This window comes from Heptranchias perlo, chromosome 11 (assembly GCF_035084215.1).
Source record: "Heptranchias perlo isolate sHepPer1 chromosome 11, sHepPer1.hap1, whole genome shotgun sequence".
NCBI lineage: Eukaryota > Metazoa > Chordata > Chondrichthyes > Hexanchiformes > Hexanchidae > Heptranchias > Heptranchias perlo.
Genome location: NC_090335.1, coordinates 43,581,447 through 43,597,464, shown reverse-complemented (window position 1 = coordinate 43,597,464; position 16,018 = coordinate 43,581,447). Strand labels below are relative to the sequence as shown.

Here is a 16,018-nt window from a genome sequence, read left to right as displayed (position 1 = left end):
TAGGCCACATAGGTAGTGTAATGAATGTCTACACAACAACCATTATTAGTTTGAGGGTAAAAATAGTTAAAAAGAAAAAAGGTAATTGCCTGAAAGTAAAAGGCACATTTCAAATAAGGTAAAAAGGGATAACCAGATCAAATGGAAAGAGAAATTGGTAAGTTAAGAGTGGATAAATAGGAAACTTTCAAATAGCTTAATAAACTGGACATTCTCACTAATAATTCTGGGGGAGTGCAGCAAAAACAGGTCATTAAACGTTAAAGGGCTTTTGACAAATCTAGTACCAAAACAAAAGTGTAGCAAGAGCAGGAACGGCCATGGTGTTAAAACTGGCGAGTACAGAAAAATGAAAGGATTTAATAGCTGACGGGTAGAGCCCATTAGAGCAGAAAAAGGACATCGTAGAGGATGACGGAATGGTAGAAAACACTAAATGAGTATGGCGCCTCAGTTTTCAAAGAGCGTCTGAAAGTAGGAATAAAGGTTTCAAGCGGAAGAGCTGAAGCTATTAACTAGATAAGGAAATCAAACTAAAAACATTGGTGGCATTAAGGTCTGCTAGTATGCATCCTAGAACATAGGGGGAAGTCAGGGAGGAAACAGAGGCTCTAACCAATCTTTCAAACATCCTTGGACATGGAGCTTACACCACACTGGAGCGTGACCAATGAAACATCTGTTCAAGGAAAGAAAACGATACACTGATGAACTACAGACCAGACAGCCCATCAGTTGTGGGCAAACTAGAGGCCCATATACCATATAAAATTAACAGCAACTTAGAAAGGCATGGGTTAATCAAAGACAAGTAGTGTCTAAACTTCAAAATTTGAGAATGCACAGGTGCCAGTTTTGATTTTTGTTTATATACTAATAGTGAACATCTAAATGTGGGTATATCAAGCGCAATGTTAATATGGAACTCCCTTCCTAACAGCACTGTGGGAGAACCTTCACCACACAGACTGCATTGGTTCAAGAAGGTGGCTCACCACCACCTTCAAGGGCAATTAGGGATGGGCAATAAATGCCAGCGACACCCACATCCCATGAACGAATAAAAAAATTGGCAGATGACAAAGCATGTGGTTAACTGAAGTCAGGACAATGGTTAGTAGAGTGGGCCGAAAGATCAATGATGCAATGCATCATTGGTTGAATGAAATGCATAATTGGAGCATTAAATTCAGTTCATCAAATTAGACCAAAAGCACAAGTCATTTTAAATAAAGACTTTCACGTACTTGCAATAGTCTAATCCAACCTTTCCTCGCTCAATCATATCAACTAAACGACCAGGAGTGGCTACAAGAAGATGACATCCACGCTCCAAATCTCTGATCTGTTGTCCAATGTCTGCTCCTCCATAAACTACAGAAGGACGAACTTTAGAACGATATGCAAACTGCAAATAAAAGTGGCAAGTTAAAATATAAGTCAGCTTCTGGTGAAATTATAACTAGCAAAAGAGCAAATCAAAAATCTTACCTTCCTGGATTCATCATATATCTGCACTGCAAGTTCTCTGGTAGGTGCTAAAACCAAAGCAATTGGATATTGCTTACGACGACCATATTTAGTGGAATCCTGTCAAGATAGATATACGCACTGATTAGTCTACAGAAATACAAAAATGAACACCCTAGCCACCGACTCCATCCCTTTCCCCAGCCACAGGCTGAACCAGACCGATCGCAACCTCAGCATCCTATTGACAGATGAGCTTCCGACTGCATATCCGCTCCACCACCAAGACCGCCCACTTCCACCTCTAACATTGCCCATTTCCACCCCAGCTCATCTGCTGCTGAAACCCTCATCTATGCCTTTTTTTGTTAAAGAGGCTTGACTATTCCAATGCTCTTCTGGCAGGTCTCCCATTTTCCATAAACGTGCTGATCCAAAACTCTGCTGCCCACATCCTAACTCGCACCAAGTCCCGTTCACCCATGTTCACTGACCTACATTGGCCCCTGGTCCGGCAACTACTTTAAAATTCTCATCTTGTTTTCCAATCCTCCATGGCCTCTCCCCTCTATCAACCTCCTCCAGCCCTACAACCCTCCAAGATCTCTGCACTCCAATTCTTGTCTTGTGCACATCTGACTTTAATCGCTCCATTAGCGGCCATGCCTTCAGCTGCCTAGGCCCTAAATTCTGGAATTCCCTCCCTAAACCCCTCCACTTATCTTACCTCCTTTAAGGCACTCCTTAAAATCTACCTCTCTGACCAAGCTTTTAGTCACCTGTCCTAATATCTCAGGGCTCTGTCAATACCTGTGAAGTGCCTTGGGATGTTTTACTATGTTAAAGGCACTATATAATTGCACATTGTTGATGCATTTGGAAAAAATGCTTAAGTTGCATACCTGTGCTTTTGCAGACTTTAAAGCTTCACCAGGGCCTTCTGCATAGATCTGGCTAAGAATGGGAAGCAAAAATGCTGCAGTTTTTCCAGAGCCTGTGGGGATAATGTGCAGCAATTAATGGATGACATTACTTTAAAAGTCACTAATTACTTTAGAAAAAATTACACCAATCCTCTACTTGACCTCACTGGTCTGACATTCCACAACTACAATGGACAAACATTTCAGCCACCTAGTATAGTGGAAAGCCCAAGTGAAAAAATTCTATTTCACAAAAATGAAAGTGTATGAATTGGAGGCAACCTATTGAGGGAACTGGTTAAGGGGTATGAGACCGTAGGGATAATGGGTATGTACTCCAATTGGCAGGGTGTGACTAAGGATCTGTACTGGGGACTCAGCTTTTCACTATATTGATCAATAACTTCGATGAAGGAATAGAGAACTGTATATTCAAGTTTGCTGACAACACTAAGTTAGATGGTGCAGTGTAGATGGGAGCAGAAAACTGCAAATGCACACAGACTGAACTCCACCTGCCACAGTTTTGCTCACTCAATGTGGGAAAATGTTAAGTCATCTACTTTGGACCCAAGAAAGGTAGATCAGAGTATTTTCCAAATGACAAGCAGCTAGGAACTGTGGAGCAGTAGAGATTTAGGGGTTCAAGTACAGAAATCAAAGCTGGTGGACAGGTACTCAAAAAGCTAATGAATGATGGCCTTTATCTCAAGGAGGCACAGATCAAATGAAGACAGGTTACATAAACTAGGCTTACATTCCATACAGTATAATTGACATGTTCACGATTACAGGATTGGATAAGGTAGACAGACATTTCGTCCTCTGGTGGGAGTGTCTAGATCAAGGGGGCATAACCGGCGAAGTAGAGTTAGGCCATTCAGGAGACACACAGACACACCTCTCCCTCAAAAAGCTGGTTATGTGAATTGAAAATGTCAAAACTGAAATGGGTAAGATTTTGTTATTCAATGGTATCAAGGCAGGCAAATGGAGTTAAGAAGATCAGCCATAATCAATTGAATGGAAGAACAGGCTCAAGGGGCTGAATGGCTTACTAGTGTCCATTACAGGAGTACAACAGCTGTTTCACTTTCAATAAGTCAATTGAAGCTTAAGTCATTAAAATTAGTCAAAACTTCTGACCAAGCCTTAAAGTAAGGCATGCAATTTTAAAGCAGCCCAGCATGAAAAATGTACACAAATGTAACCAAAGAGGAATGCTTCTGCACACTAGATAGCATTCCAAGGTGTAGCTAGAAATAATTAAATACTGAAGTGCTAAATTGGTACTGGAGAGAGTATACAGGCCAAATTATACCATAGAATTAACAAGCAAAGTCACATTATTTATTGCATGTTACACCAATCCTGGCTCACTAAGATACTTTCAAAGTATACTTGCCTGTTTGGGCACATGCCATCAAATCCCTCTTCGATATAATGATGGGAATGGCATGTTTCTGCACAGGAGTTGGACGATCGTAGCGACTCAGCTCTATGTTGCCCATTATTATTTCTCCCATGTTTACATCCTGGAACTAAAACATAACAATTTAGACAGAAGGCTGGATAAATTTAAATTCTCCCAGCCAGCATTTGAAGCCAACTCTTCTATTGGAAGTTTACTGTAAAGGCAGATGCCACTTCTCCCAATGCTACTTTGGCCCAGCCATTATGGGAAGAGCCTAGCCATCACTCACTCCCCCTGCCCTCAACAACTTCAGCTATGTATTGGTTCTCCCTATGTGCTACTATTGCACTTATTTTACACCTTTGCTCCACTTCAATTTTTTTTTTAAATGGAAAAGCCAGCTTTGCAAGGACTAAACTACTTACAGTTTCAATATGAGGAGGAGAGTTTGCACCAGTTGCCTCAACAGGAATGTCATCATATTTCTCAAAGTTGATTCCAGTGTTGCTTGCCGAAAACAACTCCCTAAAAAGAGAAATTTTTATTCAGGGAACAAACAACTGGTCTTAAAAACATCCTTGTTTTCTTGATCTTGTGCACTCTGGATTACAGCACTGCTGCATGCTAACGTGGAGTCAAGAGTGAGGATATTTAGAACCAAACTATTAGTATATCCTACTCTTCTAGCTGCTACAAAACATTGAGAAAACCATGTGTGGACTCTTCTGCCCATCAACTCACCAATGCTTGAGTGCCAAATTTTGGGGGGGGGGGGGGGGGGGGGAGGGGAGGGAAGAGAAAGAGGAGGAAACAGAATATTTCTGCTATAAAAGACAGCATACACAGACTTACTTGGTAGTCCTATTTCCCCTAGGAATGGCAGCTCTGCAGCAGTTCCAGACAACGCCAAAAAGTGGCACTTCCTTAAAAATGAATGGGCCCTTCCAGGACTCAGGCTGACACTTTGTAATTAAAAATTGGCCAGAAGGGAACAAACCGGGCCTCCCTCCCAATCACCCCTGTACTTGCTGGCCTACATTAACTCTTGGTTCCCCCAATGCCTCCAACTGAAAATTTACATCCTTGTGTTTAAATCCCTTCATGGCCTCACTGCTCCCCATCTAACCTCCTCCAGCCCTGTAACCTTCCCCACAAACTGTTCCTCCAATTCTCCCCCACATCCCAGTTTTAATGGCAAGTTTGAAATTCTAAGAGCAAATTTTTGGATATATATAAAAAAACTCCACCTACTGTTCCATACGTTCATTTGCTGGTAGCTGTTTTGACCAGTCATCTTCATCCCTTTTGTCTTCCACCCACCGGCTATTTCCACCGCCTTCACGAGACCCAAATCCACCACGATCCATTCTGCCAAATCCTCCACGGTCATTGCGGCTTCCAAAGTGATCATAAGCACTATCACTAGCATTTCCCCTGCCACGGTCCTCATACCTAATGGAAACAAAGACAACATTTAACAGTCCAACAGAAAGGGTTCATTGAGCAGCTGCAAGGAGAATACATTTTAGGAGACACAGATCAGGCTGAGCTTCAGGTTTTCCATGAAGCACCAGTACAAGTCTGCATGTATTCACCCATCTCCATTCATACTGGTTACATAACCATTCTACACAAGTATTTGGGGGGGGGGGGGGGGGGAAAGAGAGAAGGGGGAAGAGTTAAATACTAGATGGTAATAGTTCAATAGTTTAAAACTAAAAATTAGTTACGTTGAAATATTACAGCAAGATAACTGCACGGTTACTTAAAATCAAATTTTCAGCTCACCTTCCTCTTCCGCGATCATTGAAGAAGCTTGATTTTCCCCGATCAGCACGTGATCCAAAACTGCTGTATGGATCCCTGACTTCCTTGTTACTCCATCCGCCATCATCTTTACCATCAAAGCCGAAGCCTGTCATTTTAGACGAGTTCATAATTATCCCACTGCCATTAAGTTTCATTTCAAAGCAAGTACAAATTTTAGACCAACAAGTTTTCATTTTGGGGGTGGGTGGGGGAAGGAGAACAGGCAGTAATGTAAAGAGGCACCAATTAAACCTATTGTTGGCATCCAGGGTCTAAGACATTGCCACTCAAAATCTACAACTGAGCCACTGTGCTGATTAAATCCTTCATGATGAAAATTTGATCTGAAATCAAGAATTGACCCAAGACTGATGAAATTTTGTATTCCAAGAATTCCTAGGCCCAACCATCTTCAGCTGCTTCATCAATGACCTTCCCTCCATCATAAGGTCAGAAATGGGGATGTTCGCTGATGACTGCACAGTGTTCAGTTCCATTCGCAACCCCTCAGATAATGAAGCAGTCCGTGCCCGCATGCAGCAAGACCTGGACAACATCCAGGCTTGGGCTCATAAGTGGCAAGTAACATTCGCGCCAGATAAGAGCCAGGCAATGACCATCTCCAACAGGAGAGTCTAACCACCCCCCCCTTGACATTCAATGGCATTACCATCGCCGAATCCTCCACCATCAACATCCTGGGGGTCACCATTGACCAGAAACTTAACTGGACCAGCCATACAAATACTGTGGCTACGAGAGCAGGTCAGAGGCTGGGTATTCTGCGGCGAGTGACTCACCTGACTCCCCAAAGCCATTCCACCATCTACAAGGCACAAGTCAGGAGTGTGATGGAATACTCTCCACTTGCCTGGATGAGTGCAGCTCCAACAACACTCAAGAAGCTCGACACCATCCAAGATAAAGCAGCCCGCTTGATTGGCACCCCATCCACCACCCTAAACATTCACTCCCTTCACCACCGGCACACTGTGGCTGCAGTGTGTACCATCCACAGGATGCACTGCATCAACTCGCCAAGGCTTCTTCGACAGCACCTCCCAAACCCTCGACCTCGACCACCTAGAAGGACAAGAGCAGCAGGCACATGGGAACACCACCACCTGCACGTTCCCCTCCAAGTCACACCATCCTGACTTGGAAATATATCACCGTTCCTTCATTGTCACTGGGTCAAAATCCTGGAACTCCCTTCCTAACAGCACTGTGGGAGAACCGTCACCACAAGGACTGCAGCGGTTCAAGGCAGCAGCTCACCACCACCTTCGAGGGCAATAAATGCTGGCCTCGCCAGTGACGCCCACATCCCGTGAACGAATAAAAAAATGTACACTTGATGTGGGACATTTTCACTATTCGTTTAGAACCTCAAATACATAAGCAGAGTTTGTTACTAATGACCTTCAAGCTTCATGCACTCTTATTTTAAAGAAAGCTTGAGGCCAGTTTACATTTTGGAATTTTTGGAGAACTTCAATTAGCATCCCCAGCTGAGTGGTGGACAGGGATACCAGAAGCTCCAAACAGCAAATCTATGGTACACAACACCCCCTCCAAAGAAAAAAAGACCAGGACCATCATCCAATAGTCTGATCTTGTGGATGTGATTTTTTTTTAAAGTATTTTGTTCCAAAAGTAGTCAGACATTGAAATTATAAGTGTTAAAATTAGCAAAACTTCAAACCAATATGGTACTGCAGCCTAGCTATAGCAGTGTGAAGTAAGGGAAATCCATGTTAACTGAACTTCTGATCATGAAGTATGATTCATAAATATCAAGTTGTCTACTAGGATACACAGCCTTCCTTGCTGTTTTAAGCTACTTTCAACCTCCACATTAAGCCACATGGGACATTTGTCTCTATGGTTGGCACCAGTGGAGCCATCTTAAATCATGTGATTTTGCCCTCCACCCACAAGACCCTGTTCTGTGCCACCAGTTCTTTACCAGGACAAAATTAAACTCCAAGTGTACTAGGCCAGAAAAAGAACCAACTGAAATTTGAATGAGACTATAGTAGCTAATATGCTGTCTTTGTTTCCACATACAGGAGTTAACTGAAGTACTACTAAAACAACTAAGCACAGCACTAAACATTTCAGCTTGAGCCAATAGATCAAGATGCTAGTGTTACTCATGATAATTTAGTTATCACTATAGAAAGTTCAACTTTGCTTAATAGCTCAACTAGCTTTTAAAAAGTCAACCAACTTAGCTGGAATATGTTTAGTGACAACCAGTTCAATCCACATTGTAAACATTGCCAACCTAAGCAATTTTAGACAAAATTGAAATCAATTCCAATTTTGAAGGTGTCTTTAAAGCCCAAACTTAATAACTTGGTCTACATCATGAAGCTTAGTAAACCCAAAAGGTGTAGCAAGAATTAAAGGTTACAACTGAGCAAATCAGACTAATTTCAGGTTAATGGTAATTGCTATATAAAAAGTATCTTTCATGAACATGATTAGTGGTGATCCTATTATGTTTCTCAAATTAACTATAAGCAAATAAGATTTATAAATCCAAACTGGGCAGAGCAACTCAATGAGCAGAAAGCAAGTTGTACTTCTAATCTTACACACTATACAAACCTTTTACATCAGACAGACTTTTAAAGCAGAAGCCTAAAGGTATTAAGATCCTGCAAGCAGGAACCCTCAGATTTAGGGAATTCTCAAGAGCCAGAATGCCCCAATATAATCACCCATCAGCAGACTCTATTCAGATTCAATGATCATAGCATGGACTGAAGGCCAAGTTTTACTTTGCCCAATATGAGATTTGGCTATTCCATGTAGTGTGCAGGATCCTTCATGTTACAATATGGACAGAAAGCATAATGAAACTTCTGTCTAGGTGGAAAGGCTCTCCAATGCTGCTGTAACATTGTACTTCTGCTTCTTAACCACATTTTATAATTTTGGTAATCACAAAGCTAAATATGGTGTACCCAAGATGGGTTATCAGGGCAAGAGGGTAGTGACTACAGCTCCATTCTAGTTAACAAGTTTGAACCCATTTTAAAGCACCTCTTTTGGTTGGTAGAATTCATGGATAATGTAGAGCACCTATGCAAGGTAGCTCATGGCAAACTACTTCCACCCAGCAAGAAAAATAGACACCATCTGTCTAAGGAGGCATGTTGCATTATGGTAAAATACCTCCTGCTGAAACACAAGCTTACAAAGTGGAAGACAAACTACCCTAGCCCCTCAAAGACTGCCTTAGCTGCAGCTGGAACATTTACAAGGAAAAAAATCTCCAAGCAGGCTCAGGATTAGTTGGAAGACCTTCAATAATCTTCAAGGAGGTGCATCAAACAGGCAAGCAGCAGCATCTGCCCCAGTGTGCCCACCACCACCCCAAAACAAACTGATAAAAAGGAAGTTGGCTGGATTGAATTTCATATTTCATGAAGCCCATGAACCTATATACAAAAAAATATAGGTCAACCAATTGTTTGGACAATATCTGTTACCCATATCCCAAGAACAAAAAAGTTAACACTAGCAAATCATGTACTCCTCATCCCTACTTGCTCTGAAGGCAGTCAACCACACTGGTGCAGGAGTTATACTGTAGGCCAGATCAAGTAGGGACAGCAAGCTACCTGCCCTGAAAGACATTAATGAGGCAGTTGGGTCTTCAACAATCATACAGCTTTCATAGTTATTTTTTCTGGTTACCAAATTTACTGAACTCAATTTCACAACTTACCATATGGGGATTTTGAATTCAAGTCCAGTACTATAACTACTGTACCTAAATACATTAGGAAGGGTCTCAGTTAAGATTACAAGTTAATGTGAAAGCCTGATGCAGTCAGGCAGGTGTATCAATTGTACTGCAAAGAGGTCTAAAATAAAGTGCAATGTAATTAGGCAGCTCAATTTTTTATGGGCTTAGTGTCTGTCCAATGGGCAGAAGAAAAATTCACCAATGCATTCATTTGCAATGAACAGGCCTTAAAAAGCCTAATTTGGCATGTGCCTTGAATATAACCACAATATGCAGTTTGATTCCTTCCACAGGCATTTGCCCAGAATGTCCACTACCTGGGTATCTGACAAGCTACACAGGATCTCTTCACACTTTGGCAGTTTTGCCAAGTATGGTGCCAATAAAGAATGTTCAGCCATTCCTCCCACACATTGGCAGAAAATTTGGGCACATTTAACATACTACTGTGATGGTCTTAGTTTGTTCTTAGTCTCTAGAAGCAGCTTTTCAGCATTCACATCACAAATCAATACACCAGTTATTAATTCAGTTGTGCACTACAGGTCTTGATTGGTGCTTTAAGAGTTTGAATCAACAAGCACACATAGCAAGGTTGTGGAGTTAGATACCAAAGTTCTAAAGGGTGCAGAGAAGATTTACCAGGATGATACCAGAGATAAGGGACTTCAGTTATATGAAGAGAGGCTGGGATTCTCAGATGTGTTCAAAATGTGGGTTTCCCCCCCCTGCCACAAATCCATGTCTGAATCTCTGCCCCTGCCACAGCTCTGGAACAGCCTCCACAACAGAATCTGCCAACACTCATCCCAACTTTTCTGCAGCCACAGGCACTCCATCCTCTAACAACTCCTCCGTTGTCCAGATCAGTGGGGTTATCTTCACATGGTTCCACTTTTACTTATCCGATCATAGCCAGAGCATTTTCAGCAATATTCCTTCTTGAGTCTCACCAATCTATCCCCTTCACCCCCTTTTTATTCCTTACCTACCTGCTGCCCCATGGCAACATCTGGAGTCATCTTCCACATTTATGCCAATGCCAGCTCTACGACCTCAACCCCTCCACTGCCTGTGACAGTCATTGAGCAGACAATTTCTTTATTATAGGTGATTAAATTCAAGCTGTTGTCAATGTACAGCAAAAGTAAATTCGATTAAGGTGGGGGGGCAGTACTTTTGGTGACTGTGGCAGAGGTTGTGGGGGCTTAGGCATACCCAGTCCTCAACATGTTACCAGTCTTTAACATGTTCTGGAATGTTACTTGGTCAATGCCAACCAGGAATGGTTTCCCTTGCACTTTGATCTGCAACTCAATTTGTCAAAAATCAAGGGAAACTATTCTGACTTGGCTTTCCAGCGAAAATGCTCACTTCAGACTTAACTTTCAAGCTTGAACTAGTTTTACTTCCTAGAGACCAAACCTTGCAGATCTTGAACATGCTGGTGATCAGTGTTGATGTGAACAGTTAAAGATCCAACTGACAGCTTTAAAAATCACAGGAAGCACCAGGAATGTTGCTGCACCAAGCCCCATTTGCCCATCACCCCAGGCTCACTGACCTATAATCAGCTCCTGGTCTGGTGATAGAGATTTTAAAAATGCATCCTCATTTTCAAATCCCTCTGTGGCTTTACCCCTCCCCCACCTCTACACTCCAATTCTGGCTTCTTGAGCATCCCATATTTTCAATTGTTCCAACAATGGTGGCTGTGCAGTCAGCTGCCTGGTCCTTAAGCTCTCTAATTCCTTCTATCTCCTTTAAGACACTCTTTAAAACCTACCTCTGATCAAGAGGTTAGGTCAGGTGACCAAAAGCATGTGGCCCAGTGTCAAATGTTTGATGCTCCTGTGAAGCACCTTGGGGTGTTAGTGTAAAAGGTGTGACAAATTCAAATTGTTACCTTGGCAAGTTGAATTTTGCAATATTTCTTGTAAAATACAGGACAATAACTTGAATGAGTATAGAAATTCAGACTATAGCTTTTAGTATGCAGCAGAACTGCTATCAGGATCAAGAATGAGCCCCAAATGGGTGGGAAAGATCTAAAAATTACACTGATCAAGTACTGTGCCAGCTCAAGTGACTCATTTGATGAGTTTTGTGGAGGTTAAATAAGGAAGCATTTCCTATCCTCCCTGGCACTGCTTTCTCCCTCTCCCCCAAATCATCCCAATTCTCCATCCATAAAAAACTGTCCACAGAAGATCTGAATGAACATTGTCATAATACTGCAATAAGGCTAGTATTGCACACCTGATCCAGCACTTTGCTGGGCACCAGGATTAATTGTTCGATTGCGATAACCTCCTCGGCCACTTTTGTCATTTCGACTGGATCCTCTACTGTTGAACCCACTGCGGTCACCGTCATAACCATTTACCCGATTGTCTCTTCCATCATGGTACCCATTCATCAAGCCATTTCCTCCACGTCCAGAATCCCAGCTTGGTGAATCTTATAATTTGCACGAGGGGAGAAAGAATTAGCTTTCAGCAATATAAAAAGTTTAACCAATGAGTTTGCATCTTACCTGTACAAACCATACTCTTGCATATTTGATCACAACAGTGTACACCAGAATACGATGCAACCATTTTACCTGCATTTCCCATCAAGTTTAATTTCAATACTCAATGGATTTACTAAACCTCTGTGCAGCCAGACTAAGATGGCTGCTCTTAGTGGAAATGGAAATGAATGTGAACAGATAAATCAGAAAACTGCAAACTAAGATTTGCTTCACCTAGTAGACTGGCTGTAATTTTAATCAAATCCCTTTTGCTATCTGTACTAGTTGATTTAGGCTTGGTCAATACTTCAAAAAACAGCACTGGACACATAGTAGAAACAAGACAACTTCATCTGGCTATATTTAAACTAAAACAAGTCCATAGGTCATGGCAAAGTACTTGCTATCCACTTTTATTTCACTTCTTCTGACTACCATTTGGAAAATACAATCTCATTTCAGAGTGTCTGCATAAGAATCTTGCATTCCTGTTCGTGAAGTTTGCAGAATTTGACAATTTCATGCTAAACTGCAAATATCCAAGCATCACTAGCTAGCTGCATCCACCATGACACCTGTAGCACTCCATTGTACTTTCTTGAAAGACCTGAGCAATGCTTACGGTAAATGGAAAATAGAACATTTCCCACTTCGGAACATTGAAGTAAACAGGTTAGTTATGACATGAAAGATCCCTCCAAGTATCAAGGCACACCGTCTACGGTACCATTTTTTTCTTCAAAGTTCCCTGTCCCACACAGGTCATGCTTAACCCCAAAGGGAGCTTACCAATGTGGCAAATGGGACCCATCAAGACTGCCACAACTCATTTTATACAACCTAGTAAGTACACCTACATTTTAAACCAGATTCAATTGTTACCTAGAGCTGAAAAGTGCATGCTCAACTGCTAGAATCCTCTAAAGGGAACAGGTTACCTTCAGTGTCATACCTACCTTTTGGACATTCCATGGATTAAAAAAGGTACCAGCAAGACAAAGGAAAAAAGCAATTTCTAACTTCTGCAAAAATTGAACTTCATGCTTTTTGGAAGCCAAACTGCAACAGGAACAAGCATGCTTTTCCAAGTACATTAACAGGGCACTAATCAGCCCCATTGGATCTGAATTTAGCAAGTAAAGCTACGGCTTCGTTTGGCAGAGCAGGAACATCCCATATTTAATTCCTTATTTGTTAGTTAGCAGATCTCAGAGCAGCAGCAGGTGTGCTACAAGTGGCCTTAGTGCCCCTGAACCGCAGGCATAGAGTTTACTTTATTTGGATAGTTCCCCTTAACTGCCTTTCTAAACCTGTTAAGATCAGAATCGTACAGCATCGAAGGCAGCCATTCGGCCCCTTGTTACTGTGCCAGCCCTTTGAAGAGCTATCCAATTGGACTGACTCCTTTCCCCATAGCCCTGAAAATTTCTCTTTTTCCAGTACATCAAGCTCTAATCTTGTTCCTAGCTCATCACCTTTATACCCACACCCCATCTAGTCACCAATTTCTGTTATGATAATCATGAAGTTCTCCAAGTGTCCAACAAGTGCACTGGACGTTATCATTCCATAGCTTCACCCAGCTGTATCATCCAACACCTACTGCTCCTTTTTGCTTTGGGCAAAAATCCAGCCACCATCCATATGATTTTCACCTAGGAGTACCTGCTAAAAGTGCATACACGTGTCATGCTAAGTGCATGCTATGCCAGTTTAGATAAAAGTAAACTGGAACCCTGTTCACATGACAATTGCCTGCTAGGTTCAAAATCACCAGTTGGAACTCATACCTCAACCACGTGTAGAACAAACCCAGCTTGGGTCACTGCTTAAATTGGGGAAACAGGACAAATCGGAAGTGGGTTCTATTGAACTATATAGAGTTCAGTGTGCTGTGGTAAAAGGAAGAGTTCAAAGGGGTGAAAATTGGGAATTAGAAATATTGGATAGTTCAAATAATGAAGAATACTTATCTAGACAAATAAAAAGGAAACATTCTGCACAATGTACAGCTGAACAGACAGCAAGTTCCTGAATACTGTATTGGATAGATAAAAATCACCCAAGTCAATCCAAATAGCTCTGGGTGACTGCAACTATGTACAGGAGTTTCACCATCAGCATGAATTTGAGAAAAAGTCAGATTAAAAATAGCATGTGCATCAACATCCTTTGGATGTTACAGTTCACATCAGAACAAGTTGCATTTACAGTGTAAAGAAACCTGACTTCAGCACATTACAGCTGGCACATCTTTAGCTAATTTGAAAGTAGCTTTCATTTAGAATGAGCACAGCTTCCAAATCAATATCCCTACACATCAGAAATGAAGTTGTTTCCTCAGCTGAAGGGAATGATGCTGAGACGAAGCTCCTGACAAACCTGCAACTGCTACTTTGATGGCCTTTATGGCATTTTGATTAAACTGAATTAAGAGTTGTCAAGACAGCTGGCACACCATGGAATCAAGCCAACAGTTGTAATCAAGGTCCTAAAGTCATGCCAGTTTTGGTCACATTCAAACTTAGCATCAGTATCCTAGAAATACAGCCAAACAATTTGGTTCTATTCAACCTCATCTCAAGCACCATAAAATCATGTTAGAAGCAAATTTGTCTAATTGCATTGAGGCAGATTAATTGTACATGCTGGTGGGTAACAAAGCTACAACTTCTGAACATTTACCACAGTGATCTGCCAACTCAGTGCACTTGCTGGATCATCTGTTTTACTGTAGTCTGCAAAGGCAGGAGATGCTAGTTGAGTAACAGCAGAATGTTAAATAGGTACTCCAACACATCTTGCTGTGGACTTAATCCATGTGGGTACACAGAACTAAAGCAAAATTAACCACCAGCTGCAGAAGTTCTGCACAAAACTAGCTCATATCTTTGAAGACGTTTTAAAACTAAAATTGTGACTCAGTTGAGTGCTTATGCTACAAGTAGGAAGCCTGGAATACAAAGCAAATTACACCAAGATTCTACAAGCAAGCCAAAACTCAGATGCACTGAACACTTTACAGGCAAGTTGGAGACACTAAAAATTCTAGCTGCAGTGTTGCTAGTATAAATTTGTACCATTACCAACCTGAAATTCAGGTTATAGTTTTTTTTTAAAAAAAGCTACTTAAAATAAACATGCACAATACACTGGCATTCACCAAATTACAGCAGTTTCCATTGAGTGTGGGGGGTCAGCACTGAAAAAGTCTCCGGCAACTTCAGCTTGAGAGAACTGCTTCAAAATGGATGTGCATTTTGCCTACCACACAAGGGATGCCAATGGTGAAATTAACTTACCTCAAAAGCACACTATGAACCTTAAGTCTCATTGACCTTCACCTCCAAATTTGTTTTCCCACAATATACTCTATGTACTGTTGACTACACTGGGGCCTTCAAATGGATTAAGATATTGGGAAACATGCAGTTATTAACCACAAACCAGATGATTCATCCAAAAGAGGTATCTGCAGAACCTGTAGATATAGTGGCTCATGCAATTATGTTAGTACAACACTGCATTGTTCTCTACTACCATGCACCAGTACACCAAATGTTGTACCACATCGGTCCAGCCAGACATCATTGCAGTTCTGATGCATGTCCATCTCTTGCCAGGGACCTCTTGGGAAAGCTGAGCAACAGTATAAACCATTATTTGGAATGCATCCATAGCAAAAAAAGGATTTTTCTGGGGAGAGGGAGGAAATCCCTCAGTTTTATAATTAACTTTCACTTAGCTGGCTCTGTGGTTGTTTCCCCGATGGCATATGTGGCAACTCTGGAACTTTCAGAAAAGTTTTAAATTAAACATATGGAATGTTAAAGTAGATCCTTTTACTGGGCAGTCTCAAGTTACAAAGCAGTGCATTATTGGTGTTAGCGCTGCTATTTGCTGTGTTGAAAGAAAATCAGATTCTATTTGCAGAGTTACGAGACAGATCAACCTTAAAAGCCATATTCTTTAGAACTTAGTGTAGTCTACGCCAAGACTTTATTTTCACATTGGACCCAAGTTAGCATTAGCGCGCTAAGCAAAAGGTAGGGAAATTTAGTTTAAAATTGGCATTTGTGTGTTACTTGATACAGTAACAAAAATCAGACCAGCTCTGCATGTGG

The 16,018-nt window shown here is 41.5% G+C and overlaps 1 protein-coding gene across 2 annotated transcripts in view; it reads right to left on the bottom strand.

Annotated features, from left to right (window-relative positions):
- The window catches only part of ddx3xa (DEAD-box helicase 3 X-linked a), a 45,077-nt gene that overhangs the window by 9,190 nt on the left and 19,869 nt on the right, over positions 1-16,018 (bottom strand). Inside the window, exons 2-9 of one of the 2 annotated variants that reach the window (XM_067992887.1) lie at positions 11,639-11,839; positions 5,596-5,722; positions 5,059-5,259; positions 4,233-4,332; positions 3,799-3,934; positions 2,373-2,464; positions 1,492-1,590; positions 1,248-1,408 (exon numbers count right to left, since the gene is read on the bottom strand). In XM_067992887.1, coding sequence (XP_067848988.1) covers positions 1,248-1,408; positions 1,492-1,590; positions 2,373-2,464; positions 3,799-3,934; positions 4,233-4,332; positions 5,059-5,259; positions 5,596-5,722; positions 11,639-11,839 — 1,117 coding nt within the window. The remainder of the gene's footprint in view (positions 1-1,247; positions 1,409-1,491; positions 1,591-2,372; positions 2,465-3,798; positions 3,935-4,232; positions 4,333-5,058; positions 5,260-5,595; positions 5,723-11,638; positions 11,840-16,018) is intronic. The other variant, XM_067992888.1, reaches the window with a different exon arrangement.